The sequence below is a fragment of the Macrobrachium rosenbergii genome, chromosome 21 (assembly GCF_040412425.1).
Source record: "Macrobrachium rosenbergii isolate ZJJX-2024 chromosome 21, ASM4041242v1, whole genome shotgun sequence".
Taxonomy (NCBI): Eukaryota; Metazoa; Arthropoda; class Malacostraca; order Decapoda; family Palaemonidae; genus Macrobrachium; species Macrobrachium rosenbergii.
In genome coordinates, this window is record NC_089761.1 from 26,722,354 (window position 1) to 26,742,588 (window position 20,235).

General features: G+C 38.9%; 1 protein-coding gene across 1 annotated transcript; it reads right to left on the reverse strand.

The window, feature by feature from the left end:
- Window positions 1-8,813: 8,813 nt before the first annotated feature.
- LOC136849415 (uncharacterized) lies at window positions 8,814-9,356 on the reverse strand. The gene has a single exon (XM_067122766.1). The coding sequence runs from the start codon at window positions 9,354-9,356 to the stop codon at window positions 8,814-8,816; it is 543 nt and encodes a 180-aa protein (XP_066978867.1).
- Window positions 9,357-20,235: the final 10,879 nt, after the last annotated feature.

Here is a 20,235-nt window from a genome sequence, read left to right on the forward strand (position 1 = left end):
TAATAATAATAATAATAATAATAATAATAATAATAATAATAATAATAATAATAATAATAATAATAATAATAATAATTATTATTATTATTATTATTATTATTATTATTATTATTATTATTATTATTAATAATAGTAAGACCGGAGCGATATATAACGATGCAACTTTCCGTTTTCTCGTATGAACTCCCTTTATCTTTTTTAACCAAATGAAATAAAGGAAAATTACTTTTAAGAGAAAACTACTTGTCATTGGAACACAGAGTGGGTCCTTACAAATATATAAATCAAAAGCAAGTTGCTGACCCAAAGGTCCTTCGCATCCTGAATTGAAAACATTATCAAATTCTGTCCGTTGCACTGTCGTATTTCTAGCACAGCTGTGACAGATAGGAATGATTTATTATATTCGCACTGAAAACGGATTTACTTCTCTGAACAAAGCTTTCGCAGTGAAACTACTGAGTCATTTTTATTCAGATATTAGTAGGCCTTGCGTCTGTTTGCATTGATTGATTTATTTATTTGTTTTTTTATTTTATTAGTTTATTTTTTTTTTAGATGAAGGTAAAAATCAGCAACCAATGTCACAGAAGCTAACCGTGATTGGCGGAAGCTTGCGCTACTCAACACCTGCTCTAGATGGCAATTTAAATGCATCGGCCAATCAGAAGCATGATAAACACTTCAAGGATTTCCGCTGCTGATATTTACTGTCAGCTCAAAAAAATAAGTCCAAATACGTACGTATCTATGATTAAGTTATTATAAAGAGATGTAATGGCTGCTCTTCAGTGATTTCGTTATTAGATCCTGAATTAAATGAGATGATGATGTGCTTTTTTTAACAATTTGTAAATGTTTTTATAATAAATACATTTTCCAAAGTCATCTCAAATTGCTTGTCAAAATTCGCGTATTTTTCTTAAAGATTTTCTGTTATTTATGCATAACATTTTTTATTTTTGTTTAAATTCTGAAAATGGGAGTTTTCAAATTGGGAATTTGAGGAATATCTAGTGTATATAAATCACAAACATGTATAACATTCTACACTGCTCTGTTGCTTTTCCAGGGCAGGGAGACTTATTTTTCAAACATAGTATGGAGATTACATTTTTTCATTTCCAGAAATGCTCTATTGTTCGTCCTTTGAGTTTAAGTGCTTTTTAAGAAAATATTTTGAAACATTTTTCCTAAGCTTAAAAAGTTTTCAAACATGCAAATCTCCTCCTGCGTCTCATTGGTGGGATTCCCCCTTCCCCTACGCCACCCCCGCCCCCCCGTGTAAAGAACCATCCTTTCTTTCCTTCAGATTCCCGACTTGAAATTCCTTCCCCATGCTTCAAAATTCTTCAGTTAATTGAAAGCCCTGCGTCAAAATTGCGTTAATATATATATATTTAACCTCCAGATAAAATTTTATATTTCCTCCGCGTAAAAGGAACACTTTCCTTGTTTTCCTAGATCTCATGTTAAGTAGAACTTTCCTAACTTATCAAATCCCTCTTTTCCATATTTTCTTTCAAGATATATACTTCCCTTCGCGTTTCATTTTGCTCGGCTTTCGTCACTTGCAGTGACTAATCGCCCTCAGCTTTCGAAACCCTCTCATTCCCTTCTAACACTTCTGATTTAACTTACATAATCCCAAACCAACCTTTAATCAAGATAATCCCTCGCATGACTTTTTAGCCTCTTGAAGCAAATAATCATCCTCAGCTTTCAAAACCTTATTCTCCTTCTTCGGAATCTAATTCATATAATCCCGAGTTATCTTCACCAAAATATGTCTTCCAAGAAAATGATTTTACCTAAAAATGTCTTCCAGGAAACTTGGCTTAACAAGAAATGTTTACCAGGAGACTTATTATTCATATATATGTATATATATATATATATATATATATATATATATATATATGTATATATATATATATATATATATATATATATATATATATATATATATATATATATATATATGTATATATATATATATATGCTCAATAAACTTGTTTCAGCAAAAAAAATCTTCCCGGAGACTAATTTTACCTAGAAATTTCTTCATGGAGACTTATTATACCAAGAAATGTCGTCCAGGAGAATCATTTTACTAAAAAAATGTCTTCCAGGAGACTTATATACAGAAAATGTCTTCCAGGAGGCTTATCTTACCAGAAAATGTCTTCCAGAAGACTTATTTTACAAAATATTTTTTCTAAGGAGATTTAGTTTGCCAAAAAAATCTTCCAGGAGACTTATTTTACCAGAAATATGTCTTCCAGGAGACTTATTTTACCGAATAAATCTTCCAGGAGATTTATTTTACCAGAAAAGTCTTCCAGAAGACTTGTTTTACCAAGAAAATGTCTTCCGGAAAACATTTCCAGAATTTTCCAGAAATGTCTAAAAAAACTTCTTCCAGGAGACTTATTTTTCCAAGAAATGTCTTCCAGCGGACCTATTTAACCAAAATAAGCCATCCAGGAGACTTGTTTTACCAAAGAATTTCTTCTAGGAGACTTATTTTACCAGAAAATGTTTTCCAGGAGATTTGTTGTACCACAAATATCTTCCAGGAGGCTTATTTTACCAAAAACGTCATCCAGGTGACTTACAGTATTTTACCAAAAGACTTTTCCATGAAACTTATTTTAACAAAAAAAATTTCTTCCAGGAGACTTATTTTCTCTAAAAAAAGAGCCTTCCAGGAGAATTACTTTTCAAGAAATGTCTTTTAGGGGACTTATTTTACCAAGAACTGTCTTCGATGAGACTTATTTTACCAAAAAAAGGCTTTCATGAGACTTATTTGTCGTAAATACAGTAACCTAGGAGACTTATTTTACCAACAAATAACTTTCAAGAGACTCGTTTTACCAAAAAATGTGTTCCAGGAGAGTTATTTTACCAAGAGTCTTCCAGGTGTCATATTTTACCAAAAAATGTCATCCCGTAAACTTATTTTATCAGAAAAGTCGTCCAGGACATTTGTTTGATCAAAAATTGTCTTCCAGGAGACTTATTTGACAAAAAAAAAAAGTCTTCCAGGAGACTTATTTTACCAAAAAAAATGTATTCCATGAGAATTATTTTATTAAATATATCTTCCAGGAGGCTTGTTTTACCCAAGAACGTCTTCCAGAACAATTATTTAACCAAAAAGAATCTTTCAAAAGACTAATTTTACAAAGAATGTCTTCCAGGAGAATTATATCCACTGCCTTGTCTCAGTTACAAGACGCCATCCGGAGACACTCTCTCTCTCTCTCTCTCTCTCTCTCTCTCTCTCTCTCTCTCTCTTGCTGCGGAGCCAACAACCGCTTCGCTACGTGTTTCGCGTAATCGAACCATCCAGGTGCTCATTAGCACGTCAGCATTAACGCCGGGATTATTCTTTATAGATCCCTAATTAGATAGCTCGAAACACCTGACTTATCAAAGGAATGAGAAGGACAGTTACTCGGCGGCTTTGTGCCCGCTGTTTGCATGATATCTGCCCGGACGTAATTATCGCGGGAATTCATATTATTAGAAAGGATTTTCTTCTGATGAGGCAGAGCCAGCGCCGTTTTGGCTGGATTTTGGGGTTGGGCGGCGAGAGGAGGAGGAGGAGAATGGGGAGGAGGAGGAGGAGGAGGAGGAGGAGGAGGAGGAGGAACAGGAACGAGGCTACCGGAGGTTTTGTTCCTCTGGGGTTGAGTGGAGCTTCGGGGAGCCAGCGCCGTTTTAGCTGGATTTTGAGGTTGGGGCGAGGTTGGGGAGGGGATCTGGGGTAGGAAGGGAGGAGAAGAATGAGGCCTTCGGAGGTTCATTCCTCTGGGGTTGAGAGGGAGGTTTCAGGCCCGAGAGGTTTTTGGGGGTTCAGGAAGCAGACGAAATTGAAGGGGGTTATAGACTCCCAGGTGGGCAATTTCTGGTGATCAACGCGTCTCTAATGGTTAATATTTAATAATAGCGAGATAATTAGATGAAACTTATAACGCAGGTTAACGTGGCTCTGGGCGATAACTTGGGTTTTATGCCGGATATTTAGCTGTTGTTTCTCCAGCTCTAATCCACATCATGCGTGCGGGTAATGAATGCTTTATGGTCTGCAATGAATATGCATGAATATTCGTAGTCGCGAGTCTTGAGCCTAAGTATATTGTGATTTGCTTTATGCAGCTGTTTGGCTTGCAATCTAAATACCTATTGCGTTCTTGTGCATAACAGGTTGTCTTAATTTGGTTCGTGTACGAGTTACTAGATACTGTTAAATTGAGCTTGTCTGACTTACCCTTATAAGTAGATCTCGTTGTATAAATAATCTTTGAAATTTCTTTCTCGTATGAATAATGAGTTGGCATTACCTGAAGATTTTCTTAAACGATTACTGAATACTTTCTGCAATAGACTGTTAGTAATCAAATGCTACATAATTCTTACTTTACAATAGTACGCCCACTTAATTGTGCCAATTCTGATGCTGCATTGTATTGACAAAAACTTTCAAATGAGCATTATTATTTACATTACATACGAGATTATTTATGCACAGTCTGGTTACAGGCGCGTTCTGTTAGATATTGACTCTGGAGGTTACAGAGGGCACGCCGCCCCCTCCCTCCATCTCCCCCCCACTATCTCCCCCTCCAACTCCCCTTCCCCCAATACATGAAATTTTTATAAGAAGTATATAGACAGAAGAGCCCGTGTGGTTAATTCTAGATAATTTTCGGCAGTTACGAATGTTGCTGCATCGTGCCTTGTTTTAGAAGGGGTTGGGGAGGGGGAGGGGGATGAAGGTTACTGTGGGAGGGGGTTCAGGGTAAGGGTACGGGGGAGGGGGTTTGAGAGAAGGGGTAGGACTCAACGATAGGAAGGGGGAACTAATTTTTTTTTTTTAGGGTATTTCGTAAGGAGGAGGAGGAGCGGGTTGAGGAAAGGAGTTTTTTAAAAACGCGGGACTAGGGGTGAGAAAATGCAACGAATGAGCGGGATAAAAACGGGAATATAACAATTAAGGTAATTTGGGGTAATTCTGAAGTAGTTATGGGTGATGCCGGCCTTAATATGTTTGGATAATAAGGTTGCGTGGGTTGGTTTTCGCGTTAATTATGGAGCAATATCGCTAGTTTTATGGACCCCTGAATAATCGCCGGGGAGCTAATTCTGATGCAGTTACGGGGGCCGAATGGTTGAGATCTCATTATGCAAAACGGATATTCGATGATTTGGAACCTGATGTAAATGGTATTAGGCCTATAATGATTTTGCCAGATGCTCTTTTTTCCATGATGTATTGTTGAAGCCGTGATTTGTGCGTTCGCCGCGCGGTGGCGTGATTTATTATCGGTTTTTCTGCGCTAATGCTGCCTCTCTCTCTCTCTCTCTCTCTCTCTCTCTGTTTATTTTCTCTCTTGCTCTGTTTATTCTCTCTCTCTCTGTTTATTTTCTCTCTTGCTCTGTTTATTCTCTCTCTCTCTGTTTATTTTCTCTCTTGCTCTCTCTCTCTCTCTCTCTCTCTCTCTCTCTCTCTCTCTCTCTCTCTCTCTCTCTCTCTCTGCCTGTCTATTCTTCCTTTCTCTCCCCATGTTTCTCTCTCTCTCTCTCTCTCTCTCTCTCTCTCTCTGCCTGTCTATTCTTCCTCTCTCTCCCCATGTTTACTCTCTCTCTCTCTCTCTCTGTCTCTCTCTCTTCTCTCTCTCTCTCTCTCCCCCTTTCTCTCTCTCTCCTCTTTTAGTCTGTTCATTCTTTCTCTTTCTCACTCTTTCCTTGATTATTCTCTCTCTCTCTTTCTCTCTCTCTCTGTTTAGTCTCTCTCTCTCTCTCTCTCTCTCTCTCTCTCTCTCTCTCTCTCTCTCTCTCTCTCTCTCTCTCTCTCTCTCACCCCTTCTTGTTAATTCCTAAAAATATTTTTTATTAGAGTGGCAAATATCACACGTACCATACGACTTAAGGGATGACTTTACAAATTGATTGATTTAAAAGTATTACGAACAGAAAAACGCCGTAAACGATATAGAATATTTTCTCTCTTTCTCTTTTGTCAAACTCAGTTGTTATGATTTTCGTTGTTAACTGTTAGTTTCAAGCAAAAAAATGGATGATGCACTTTGTACATTGCATTTATTGTTCACTTTTTACATAGATTTTTTTAAAGACTTACATACTTCAGTGGGGATTTGATTATGGTATTAACCATCCAAGTTTTGGTGGTCGACTTTTTGCTTAGATATCATTTTGTATTGTTGACATCAACATAGAAAACCACGATGTTTCCTGATCTTGTTGATTTCCAAGCGTGATTTAAACATTACCAAATGGAGGTTCGCAGAACCTCGAAGCAATTTCTGTTTGCAGTTTCTCTCTCTCTCTCTCTCTCTCTCTCTCTCTCTCTCTCTCTCTCTCTCTCTCTCTTGTTCAGCCTTTGTGACGAGTTACCAATTTTTCCTTCTTTTTTCCTTTTTTTATTTACACTCTTGAAGCTTGACTTGTCACTCTGTCTGTCTACCTTTCTGTCTGTCACTTTGTTCCGTGGATCTTTCGCTCCATCTTTCTATTTATTTCTCTCTCTCTCTCTCTCCCTCCCTCTCTCTCTCTCCCTCTCTCTCTCTCTCTCTCTCTCTCTCTCTCTCTCTCTCTCTCTCTCTGCACACTTTCTTCGACACTCATTAAGGATACTTCACTAACTCCAAAGTGCGGCAGAGTCATTAAAATCCTAATGGATAAGCTCCTCCTCCTCCTCCTCCTCCTCCTCCTCCTCCTCCTCCTCCTCCTCCTCCTCCTCCTCCTCCTCCTCCTCCTCGCTATTCCCACAGAAATCAAATTAATCTCTGGGGAACCGTCTAAGTAGTAAAGTTTCGGCGATAACACGTCTTTATCTGCTAATGAACGCTGGAAATAATTACTCCTAAGCCCATACTTCAAGTCGACATGCTCGTTCGTTTCCTCTGTGTGCCTGATTGCTGCACCTCTTCTTCTTCTTCCTCTTCTTCTTTTTCTTCTTGTTGTTGCTGCTGCTGCTGCTGTGAAGCTGGAGTTTTGCAACTGGTATACACCTGCCATTTCTGTCTCCAGTAGATGTTTCTGCAACTGGTATATACCTGTCATTTGTCTCTCCAGTAGATGTTTCTGCAACTTGTATATACCTGTCATGTCTCCAGTAGATGTTTTGCAACTTGTATATACCTGCCATTTGTCTCTCCAGTAGATGTTTTTGCAACTGGTATATAGCCTGCCATTTGTCTCTCCAGTAGATATTTTTGCAACTGGTATATAGCCTGCCATTTGTCTCTCCAGTAGATATTTTTGCAACTGGTATATAGCCTGCCATTTGTCTCTCCAGTAGATATTTTTGCAACTGGTATATAGCCTGCCATTTGTCTCTCCAGTAGATGTTTCTGCAACTGGTATATACCTGCCATTTGTCTCTCCAGTAGATGTTTATGCAGCTGGTATATAGCCTGCTTGCCATTTGTGTCTCCAGAGGATGTTACGTTTTTTTTTTTTTATATTCGAGGTGTATGAGATTGGTATTTCTGTTATGCTAAAGGTCTGTGGGGTGTAACTTGTATCTGTCTCTGGGTAATGTTCTTTCACTGCAGAGGATTTCCAAATAGCTACTTTCTCTCAAGGCAAATATATTTCTTGGGAAGGCTTTCCTCTTCATTACTGCTAAACTTGAATTGAAAATTCATAGAAGCACATGCAGCTTTCGTCAAAGCAAATGTCACTTAGGATTACTTTCTTCTTCATTTCTGTTAATTTTGAACGGGACGTGCATAAAACCACATCCAGTTTGCCAGGGCAGATGTCTAATAGAATTACTTTTCTTTTCATTTATGCTAAATTTGAATTGAAAATACATAAAAGCACACCCAGTTAGTAAAGGCAAATGTCACATACGATAACTTTCCACTTCATTTCTGTTAATTTTGAACGGGACATGCATAAAAGCAAATCCAGTTTGCCAAGGCAAATGTCACTTAGGATTACTTTCCCCTTCATTTCTGCTACATTTGAACTGGTAATTCATTAGAAGCACATCCAGAGGCATATAAGAAGTAGTTAAGGCCTTAGACAACACACACGGAGGTGTCGAAATTAAGTTAAGAACTTCGCAGAGTGTGTGTGTATTAACTTTACTTAGATTTTATTCACTTCATGTCGACTCCCGTCCGAAGTCGAGTATTGAAACAGCAGCCAGCCATTGAGACAGCATCTAACCATTCGCAAGATGGCCTCCACGACCCATTCGCTTCGCCACAAGCGCTTTCTGGAAAGCAGAGGGGACTTGTCGAAGACCCCAACCCGCCCCATACCCCACACCCCTCCCGCTGGATATTCCTGGTCCCTCCAACCGAATCCCCCTACCCACCAACCCCTACTAACCACAACCACCTACAGAGATACACACACACACACACACACACACACCCCTCCTGCTGGATATTCCAGGTCCCTCCAACCGAATCCCCCTACCTACCTACCAACCCCCACTACCCACAACCACCTACAGAGATACACACACACACACACACAAACATACACACACAAACGCACACAGCAAGTCCTCCTCAACCCCAAAACAGCCTTTCCGCCTTAGTGCCTTCTGCCTTAGGAGCCTTAACCCCGAGAGAGCTTTTCCTATCGGCCTGGCAACATAATACCTCGCGGAGCCCTGGAGAGCCTCCAGTAGTATCCCATTCCCAGTCCGCCTCTTTAGGGACGATAAACAAGAGGAATGGCTCAGATCCCGCTTTACACCCGCCCTCATTCCTGTTTTACTCTATTGTTATCTTCTGAGGCGTCGGCCAATGGGGTCTGTGTCACTGCTGCTGCTGCTGCTGCTGCTCTTGCTCTTCGGGAGGAGGAGGAGGAGGAGGAGGAAGCAGAGAACCGGGGGAAGTTAAGAGGGGAAAAAGTAGGAGGAAGGGATGAGGGAGATACGTAGAGGTTGTGGTGGTGATATGAGGAGGAACAGGAGGAGGAGTAGTATTAGTATGAGGAGGAGGAGGAAGAGGAAGAAGAGGAGAAGGAGGAGGAGGATGAAGAGGAGGATGAGGAGGAGGAGGAGGAGGCAGAGAACCAGGGGAAGTTAAGAGGGGAAAAAGTAGGAGGAAGGGATGAGGAATATACGTAGAGGTTGTGGTGGTAATATGAGGAGGAATAGGGGAAGGAGTAGTATTAGTACGAGGAGGAGGAGGTGGAGGAGGATGAGGAAGAGGAGGAGGAGGAGGAGGAGGAGGGGGAGGTGGAGGTGGAGATGGAGATGGAGGAAGCAAAGAACCAGGTAGAAATAAGAGGGGAAAAAGTTGAATGCGCAGAGGTTGTGGTAGCGATATGAGGAGGAATAAGAGAAAGAGGGGCATTAATAATATGAGGAGGAGGAGGAGGAAGAATAGGAGAAGGAGGAGTAATAATAGCATTAGGAAGAGGAGGAGGAGGAGGAGGAGGAAGCAGAGAACCGGGGGGAAGGTAAGGGGGCCGGGGGTCAGTAGGAGGGAAGTGAAAACGAGGATAGATAGAGGTTGTGACAGTAATACGAGGAGGAGAAGGAAGAGGAATAATAATATTATGAGGAGGAGGAGGAGTTGAGAAGGATAATGGCCAGAAAATGGGAGAAACTGGATGTAAGAAGGGAGAGGGGGAGAGAGAGTGGGGATGATGATGTAGAAAAACCAGCAAAAGTGACTTGTTACGTTTACAAAGCAAAGAAAACAAGTTGGAAGTATTTAATAAAAAGTCACATCATATTGCTTTCTAGATGGAAAATATTTATAACGGAAAATATTTTATGATATTTTAAGAACTCGAGTGATAACCATCTGTAAAGCACTTTAAACTTATTACACGTATACACACACACACACACACACACACACACACATATATATATATATATATATATATATATATATATATATATATATATATATATATATATATATATATATATATATATATATATATATATATATATATATATATATATATATATATATATATATATATATATTTATATATATAAATATATACACACATATAAATACACATACACACACACATATATATATCTGTATATATATATATATATATATATATATATATATATATATATATATATATGAAAAATATACCATACCTCGTAAAGAATTCAATTGGACTCAGCCTTGGCTACGAGATAATTTCATAAATATTGGCAGCAAACATCATAACACACTTGAAAGTCATAATCAAGACTGATCGATTGATTTGAATATAGATTATCTGGTGTCACGCCATCAAAGGTCAGTGACACCGAAAAACTTTTAATAAAAAAATAAAAAAATTTTAATGAACCATTCACACACATTCATAATATCCACACATTAAATAACATGCTTCATACAGGCTATTAAAGTGAATTAAAGATAAAATTTATGAGAGTTACACAGAAAAATTAAGACCCTCGAAGCTCTTAATACGGTAATTAATATACAAGAAATTTTCTGGAGAGAGAGAGAGAGAGAGAGAGAGAGAGAGAGAGATATTATAGAAAACACGGAGGGCGGGGGGGAATAGAATGTCTGGTAATTATTTTCGGTGTCATTTATGATTAATACCACAATTAGAAGACATTTATAACATTGCTTTCCACACTTTAAAATGAAAAGCTTATTTTGATTTAAATTCAGGGTGAAAATTTCACTACGACAGGGAACTGTCAGAATTCATATTTGTGTCTTAGGTGGACCAATATCTTTCTTATCAATAAAGCGGAATTCAAATTTTTGCATTGTGGTTTCTTATAATACAAAAATCTATGAAACCTGTATCCTACTGTTACAATACCAATGAACATTAACAAATTATTTTCGTGCAATCTTACATAACGACTGGATTTACGTCATATTGTATACAATAGAATAAGTTATTAATATCAGAAGCTTTTAACTCCAGGAAAAACATTCATTATCAAAATAATATCACTTCTATTATCTGCCTGTCTGTACTCTTAATACACTGATAATTGACTGACTCAATATAACAGAAATAGAAATAGCATTAAAATATACATCAAAAGCAATCACAGGTGACCCACAATGAGAAGAAAATAATAAACAATGAGTTTGGTAATCAGTAACCTATTTCACCTTCATTCATCCCTTTAATCCCCCTTTCTCATCTCTTCCTTATTCCCATAGATCTTCCCCCACTTACCTCCATCCCCATAACCTCCCCATTAACCCCCCCTCCACCTCGCATGGGAGATACCTTGCACGGCCCCCCAACAAAATGACTCATTGTGATTCCATTAGTTTTTTTTATTCTCTCTCTCGCTCTCTCTATCTCGAGATTACGATAGTTCCTTTTTAAAAACAGAAGAAGTAGGATGAAAAAAAGAAGAAGAAGAAGAAGAAGAAGAAGAAGAAGAAGAAGAAGAAGAAGAAGAAGTACCATCAGCGGGCTTCACTGCTAAGGCTTTTTCCCCACCAGCTTAATTAGCAATAAAAGACCCTGGACTTTCATCCATGCAATTTTATGAGTCAATTTCAGAAGGTCAGGTAGTCAATTTTTCGTACGTGCCTTCTACTCGACTGGTGTTCTCTCTCTCTCTCTCTCTCTCTCTCTCTCTCTCTCTCTCTCACTGTTTCGCACCAGTAAGCTTGGTTTCTCTTTCCACTGGGGTTATAGAATAAAAGGCCAGTGGCGATTGCTGAGTGGGCAATCTGAATAACCAAAAATCTGTTTCCATATTATTGAAAGAACGACTTGCTGTTTTCGGTTGAACTCATTTACGTAAATGAAACTAATTGAATTATTGGTTGACGTTAAATGTAACGTAATGTAATGTAGGCCTAACATAATGCCATTCTGTAACGAACAGCCAAAATGAGACCAGAAAATTTCAAGAATCCTTAATTGCATGCAGAGACCATAAAGACAAACTTCTTATTTTTTCATTATTTTCTTGAAAAAAAAAAAAACATTGAATTTACTAACGTAAGTGAATGATAAATACCTTCATCAAAAATCGGAACTCTTTACTTTTCCTTTTAAATACAAATGCTTTATTTTACTAGATTTTGATATATATTGGACCTCCAAACTTATGTGCTCATTTTAATTTTATTGATATTTTCCTTTTCCACTAGAAGTCAGTTCGTATTCCCTCTTTGTCGTATGTTCAAGGCGATCTGCAGATACCAGTTCGTCACAGGTCAATTAACAATAACATCATTACGTCTTTCTTTTGTTAATAAGTTCCTTTATATTTTGCCATTATAGCCGTAACAAGCTCTGATAGTAAATTCTTTTGTTTCAGTAGATTTTATCAGTTATTCAACTCCGCCTACAGGAGTTTGTTCATGTCAGAATTGTACTCTCTCTCTCTCTCTCTCTCTCTCTCTCTCTCTCTCTCTCTCTCTCTCTCTCTCTCTCTCTATATATATATATATATATATATATATATATATATATATATATATATATATATGTGTGTGTAATTTGCACATGTTGTCGTTCTCTCCCTTTGTTTCAAGAAGTCTCGCATTTACTCTGCATTCACGTACGTCTTGTGTCATAGCCATTTGCTCTCTCTCTCTCTCTCTCTCTCTCTCTCTCTCTCTCTCTCTCTCTCAATTAATCTAGCCGTCTGGTTTCCCATTTCTTATTGTCTGGACTTATTTTTCATTGTTCTTCCTTTCTCTTTTAAAAGTAAGCGGTAACAAACATGTTTACAACCAAGCACTCTCTCTCTCTCTCTCTCTCTCTCTCTCTCTCTCTCTCTCTCTCTCTCTCTCTCTTCCTCGTTTACCAGTCAACAAGCAGTCAGTTTTCTCTGTTCATGTGTGTGTTTGTATGAGCTTTCACTCTCTCTCTCTCTCTCTCTCTCTCTCTCTCTCTCTCTCTCTCTCTTTTATCTACCAAGTAGTCTGTCTGTGTGCGTAAGAGAGAAATAAAGAGAAATAATTCTTAATATCAGCTTTATGTTGATGTGGGGAAAGAAGGCAGAGAGAGAGAGAGAGAGAGAGAGAGAGAGAGAGAGAGAGAGAGAGAGAGAAAGAGAGAGAGAGAGAGTGCAGGATGTGAGTTAGCTCTAGCTGACTGATTTTATGGGAAGTTTGACCAGCGTTTACAGCGACTGGAGGACTCGTTCGGTACCCTGGGAATTAATAAAAGAATGAGACCGGACTTTTTTTAGGTTCTGATTGTCTGAATTTGGTCTTTAGATGTTTTATGTGGAACTTTAGGAACACACAGGGGTGGGGGAAGAGAGGGTGGGAAGAGAGAGAGAGAGAGAGAGAGAGAGAGATTTTTTCTTCTAAGTTTGCCACGTTGGTGTGTGGGAGGAGAGAGGGAGAGAGAATGATTTTTCTGTTCTAAGTTCCGGGAAAGAGAGAGAGAGAGAGAGAGAGAGAGAGAGAGAGAGAGAGAGAGAGAGAGAGAGAGAGAGAGAGCTTTTTCTTCTAAGTTTGCCACGTTGGTGTGGGGAGGGAGAGAGCGAGAGAATGACTTTTCTGTTCTGTAAGTGAGAGAGAGAGAGAGAGAGAGAGAGAGAGAGAGAGAGAGAGAGAGAGAGATAATTTCTTACATCAATTTTGTTATGCTGATGTGAGGTAAGAAGACAGATAGAGACAGAGAGAGAGAGATTTTTTCTTCTAAGTTTGCCACGTTGGTGTGGAGAAAGAGAGTAAGAGAATTACTTTTCTGTTTTGTAAGTGCGGAGAGAGAGAGAGAGAGAGAGAGAGAGAGAGAGAGAGAGAGAGAGATAATTTCTTATATCAATTTTTTCAAGCTGATGTGAGGAAAGAAGAGAGAGAGAGAGAGAGAGAGAGAGAGAGAGAGAGAGAGAGAGAGAGAGAGAGAGATAATCTTTTCTTCTAAGTTTGCCACGTTGGTGTGTGGGGAGAGAGAGAGAGATAATTATAATCTTTTCTTCTAAGTTTGCCACGTTGGTGAGAGAGAGAGAGAGAGAGAGAGAGATAGAAAGAGACAGACAGACAGACAGACAGACAGACAGACAGACAGACAGACAGACAGACAGACAGACAGACAGACAGACTGTTCTCTCTCTATCATGCGTCGCATTTGTCTGGCGAAATAAAAATGGCCTCTGCGCATTCCCACCGTAAAAATAAATCTCTGTGGCCACCGCAGCCGCCACCATCAGCCCAATAGCCAAACGTTATCATCTCTCAATGTTCTCATATGAAAATGAATCTCTCTCGGGCCATAAAAAGTAACGAGAAAAAGTCTTAATTGGATGGGACGGGTCCTTTTTGGCATGCGTGTCACGCTTACGTAGTAATTAAAAGCTTTAAATAAGACGCTTGCAATTCACTCTTAATTGCAGTCTACAAAGAACACGAACTTAACAGCTTTAATTTGTGCATCAATACCCCCAACCCACCCACCTGACGGCCTGAAAGGGGAGGGTGGTGTAAGGGAAGGGGAGGAAGGGAGGAGGAGGGGGAAGTTGAGGTGGTTAGGGGGAAGGTAGGGGAAGGTAAGGGAGGCCTGAAAGGGGAGGGTGGTGTAGGGAAGGGGAGGGAGGAGGAGGAAGTTGAGATGGTTAGGGGGAAGGTAAGGGAGTCCTGGGGAGGGGGTGTAAGGAAGGGGAGGGAGGGAGGAAGGGGGAAGTTGAGATGGTTAGGGGGAAGGTAGGGGAAGGTAAGGGAGGCATGAGAGGAGGGTGTAAGAAAGGGGAGGGGTTAACGTCGGGTGGGGAGGGGAAGTTGAGGTCGTTAGGGCGAAGGTAGGGTTGATGGAATGGTTAAGGGAAGGTGCTGGTTATGGGATGGTTAGGGAAGGTGGGGTGATGGAATGGTTAGAGGGGAAGGTGGGGGTGATGGGATGGTTAGGGGAAGGTGGGGTGATGGAATGGTTAGTCGGAAGGTGGGGGTAATTGGATGGTTAGGGGAAGGTGGGGTGATTGGATGGGTAGGGAAGGTGGGGTGATGGGATTGTTAGGGGAAGGTGGGGGTGATGGAATGGTTAGGGGAAGGTGGGGATGATGGGATGGTTGGGGAAGGTGGGGTGATGGGATGGTTAGGGGAAGGTGGGGTGATGCCATGGTTAGGGGGAAGGTGGGGTGATAGAATGGTTAGGGGAAGGTGGGGGTGATGGCATGGTTAGGGGGGAAGGTGGGGTGATGGAATGGTTAGGGGGAAGGTGGGGTGATTGGATGGTTAGGGGGAAGGTGGGGGAAAGTTAAGGTTGTTAAGGGGAAGGTGGGGAGTGGGATGGTTATGGGAAGTGGGGGAAGGTAAAGGGGACGCCTGAAAGGAGAGTGCAAGAAAGGGGAAGGGGTTAAGTCGGGTGGAGGAAAGGAGGGTGTACGAAAGGGGAGGTTAAGGGGTGGGAGGGGGAAATTGAGACGGTTAGGGGGAAGGTTGGGGAGGGCGTAGGGGGTTAGAGAATTGCAAGGGAGGGTTAGAGGTTTGCTGCAGCAAAGTCATTAGGGTCGGACACTACGTTACGGCAACTGCAATTATCGCCGTTAGGCGTCCTGGTCTTTGTGCCACCATCCTGCGGTAATGGGTCCAGTGACAGATATATTGCCCCAAATGACCGCCTTAACTATCAACAGCATTCATACTATTAATTTTGATAACAGTTAATAGCTTTAAGCTTCATCCTGCTGGCCCTGGCTGTTTGGGTAAGGATGGCGACGCTTCGCGCTCTCGGGATTTGCACAAAAGCTCTGAAGTCCTTCCCTTGTGCTTATTCTTCTTGCTATTCTACCTCTTTTTCCTCTTTTTCTTCTCTTCAATGCAACCCATTCTCTTCTTTCTCCTCTTCCTAATGCTATACACACTCCTCCTCCAGTTACTCCTATTATTTTCATCCTTATTCCAATTCCTCCTCTTCCTTATACCCATGACTCTGCAACTTCTTTGCCTTCCCTTTCTCTTCATTTTCTTCCTCTTCCTCGTACTCTGTTTCCTCCTTCTTCCCATATCCGTATCCTCCGTATGAAGAGAAACGGCGCAAGAATCTGCGCATCTATATAGCCTTATTTTTAATTTCTGGAATTGTTTAATATATAAAGATAAAGCAAAAATAATAAGTTATAGATAAGAATTACTAAGAACAAGATATAACCAACAAGCCATAAAAACAGTTACAAAGATAATCAGATCGGTAAATAGATAGACAGATAATTTATACATAGGTGTTGTATAATTTCAGTTACTAAACAAAAACGAAAGCTTCACAATAGATATAGCTGAACATTAATAACTCGCATAAGTATCATCATTAGAAGATTCTTTTAAGAATGTTAAGGCCTATATGCAAAAGCATCTTCACTTAACCATGTGTTGAACTGGCGTCACAACCGCCAAGGTCATCGAATCATAGCGTACGTTTAAAAATAAGAGAAAAAATAGAAAACAAAATGTTGTAATGATGAATAAATGTTGAATAAGGAAAAAATAAAATCTCTAGAACCGTCAAAATGATTTTTCTCTCTAAAATCGTACGAGCACATTTTTGGTTAATAATGGGTGTAAGTAGGGAATACTATGGTATAATATATATCACATGCATTCCATAATAGTCGAAATAGGGAAGAAAATTCTTCTGAGAAGCGTATTACTTCAATGCTCTGGTATACCATATTATCGTCAACTGCGGTGCACTGCAGGCATTACTTAAGGTTCTTTGCAGCGTGCCTTCGGCCCCTAGCCGCAACCCCTTTCGTTCCTTTTACTGTACCTCCTTTCATATTCTCTCTCTTCCATCTTACTTTTCACCCTTTCCTAACAATTGATTAATAATGCAACTGCGGGGTTTTCCTCCTGTTACCTTTCAAACCTTCTTACTGTCAACTTCCGTTTCAGCGCTGAATGACCTCATAGGTCCCAGTGCTTGGCTTTTGGCCTAAATTCTACATTCAGTTCAATTCAATTCATATTATCGTCAACATTTCACCGAAAAATATTTGCTAAAAGCGAACCAAACTAATTCTTATATATACCAATATTCATAAATAAATAAATATAGCAACGCATTGCGATATCTGGCGCACCTAAGTATTAGAACCAGACTTCAAATCCTGGATAAATTCATTTCTCCTGAAAATACTTCAGTGTGAAAACCCGTTCCGTTTCGCAAAAGTCTTTCCTGACGAACCCATAACAGATCTGGGCAATATTCCTGTCGAGGCGATGCTCTCTTACGCCACGGAGATGGAAGAGATAAAGTGAGGCTGTGTTAATATAAACTTGCTGCCTTGGTCGCTTCCAGCATTGCTCAGTGGCCTTAGCTCATGAGAGAGAGAGAGAGAGAGAGAGAGAGAGAGAGAGAGAGAGAGAGAGAAGGCAGTGAAAGTGATTCTGGTCCTTTTCCCTTGAGAGGATTCCATTCGATTTTCATGAATCATTTTGTTGTTGTTGTTGGTCGATCGCTTTTCATTTTATTTTTATATACTTTTTTATTTCTTAGTTATTTGTGCTTTTTTTTAGTTTCATTTTCATGAGATGAGTCACAAATTTTCTCTTGTTGTTCATTCTTTCAACTTTTTTATTTCACCATTTTTAGCTTACATTTTTTAATAGACCATAATGGATTTCTTAATTATTCATTCGTTTTTCTTGTGTCATTATGATTATTTTGGATCTCGTTTTATGAAGCATCTGGAAATATATATATATATATATATATATATATATATATATATATATACACATATATTTATATATGTGTGTGTGTTTGTGTGTATGAATAATTAAATGTATTTTATATGTGTACATGCTCATGTGAACGTTTTATATGTAGTGATAATCGTGCTTTTAGAGAGAGAGAGAGAGAGAGAGAGAGAGAGAGAGAGAGAGAGAGTAACAGAAAAACCTAATAAACGCCAGCCATCCATAAAAGTAAAATGAAAATCCCACAACACAGATCCAATACCACAGACCTTTCTCGTCATCGTTCCCACCTGGGGAAAGGTATAAAAAAAATAAAAAGAAAGAGACACAGAATACTTCCGACCTTTGCAACGGCGCCCCCAAAATCATTTTACAATATTCCGCGAAGAGTCTTGTGTGTACCTGTTGAGAACCACTTTGTCGGAGCGGCCGCAATACAAGGGAATTTTGAAATTGCTGGTGATCCGCGCCTCCATTTTTGACGTGGGAATGGCACTATGGGGCTTGAGGAAAACTGTCAGTAGCGAACAACAGGTTTTCGAGTTTTCTTTTTTCTCTCTTTTTTCTTTCGCAAGTGATGTACCTCGTCGAGGTTTCATTTGGTCTCGATTTCCAGCTGCTGATATGTCAACGAGTTTTGCAGACAGAAAAGAGAAAGGTTGATGCTGACGTTGTTATTGCTGTTGTTGATCCGTTTTTCTTCGCTTTCTTTTTTTTTGTACATTTCTTTTTTTACCTTTCTTTTTTTTTAGGTGGTAAAAATGGAGTGAGGGAACGGGAATGTGGTGGAGAGAGAGAGAGAGAGAGAGAGAGAGAGGGAGAGAGAGAGGAAATAGATACGAGATCGAATATGGATGGCTTTTGACGAAGATTTATTGATTGCATGATTTATCCATTGCTCCTTCGGAAGACACGAGAAGGAAACGAATTTGCCTAAAACCGAATTATTGCTTTTAGATGCCTGAGAGTGAAAGCTAAGTCTGCATTTCTTTAAATAATTATGAATCTCTCACTGTGATACTGATTAGAAGTGAAAAATAGTTATAATGTAAATAATGATTTTAAACACTTAATGTGCAGTTATTTATCTGCACCGTTTGCTGAAAAGAGGAAATTCATGATTAAATTTAAAAAAAAGGATGTGCTTATAATAAAACATGAGAGAAAGGACGCAATTTTATTATTCAAAAGGCACAACATACACTATCATTTATCATCTTAATTATAAATAACGAGATGTTTTTCTAGCAACTTTCCAAGGAAGGAAAATAGCAATAACAACAACTACTGTATTATGCTTTTCACTTTAAGTTAAAACACAGTGAGAGCACATCGTATTCCTAATAAAACAGGGAAGATAAATACCTGTAAAAAATTTATAATTTTCAATAAAAAGTTCTGTAATGAATTTGCGATTCAAAATCGCAACTTTAAACAGATGCATGGTTCGTTGTCAGTTTATAATTTTGGTAAAATAGGTCGAGTTAAACTTTATAAAGCTGGTTGTATCTTTTGCAAAAATTAAAACCAGGGTCCAATAAAAACATTCCTCCAACGAAGGCCACTTAATTATGAGCTCATGAATGTGAGTGGGCAGTTGAAAAAACAGTCAGAACTTAAACGTAATACCCACTACCTTAATCAAAGAAGTCTGGCAGGATCAATGCAACGTTGTCATTAGCAAATCCTCACTCCCTTTCTTTTTTTTGTTACAGTCATCTTAGGAAAAACTCCTACCTTTTTGCATCTTTTTTTTGAGTCAGTGCTCATGGGCAAGTTTTCAGGCTTTATTCCTTGTGAAGTATAATCTGCATAGTTTTGTTCCACTTAAACAAAGACAAACTCATACACATGCGCACACACACACACACACACACACACACACACATATATATATATATATATATATATATATATATATATATATATATATTATATATATATATATACATATACATATATATACATATATATATATATATATATATATATATATATATATATATATATATATATATATATATATATATATATATATATATACTGTATGTGAAATAAATCTACTTACCAACAGCAAATTTAAATTGAACGTCCATTTAGAGATTTAGACATTGGACGATGAATAAGAAAAATTTCCGACAACAGATGTTCTAGCAGGAAGGACGGGGAAATTTATGTACACGAGAGCGAAAATAATTACAGTACACATAATACAATTCTGCTACTGATTTATGAATACTCGTTTCTTTGCAGTACGTGATCTAATTAAGTGTAGCCTCTTTTTAAGCGACAAAAGCGTAAAATGATTTCAGAAGATCTAACAACCTAAAATGTTCATATGATGGCGGGTACATGTAAGCAGTGCTTTTGTAAAGTTGTAAAAGGGAACTTTTTGGGGATGAGTCTTTGGCCCCTTTGCACAGGGGTCACTATGTTACAATATGCAGTAGGTCTGGAACCCATATCAATTCTGTATGAGGCGATTTGGGGTTCCAGGAATCAGAAGTATTTATAGCCACGAGCACATAGACAAGGCTCCTATCTAAATTCATTTGGGTTTAGAGTTTACATACAGTGTGTGTTTAGTACAAACAGACCCCATTAAAGCCAGATG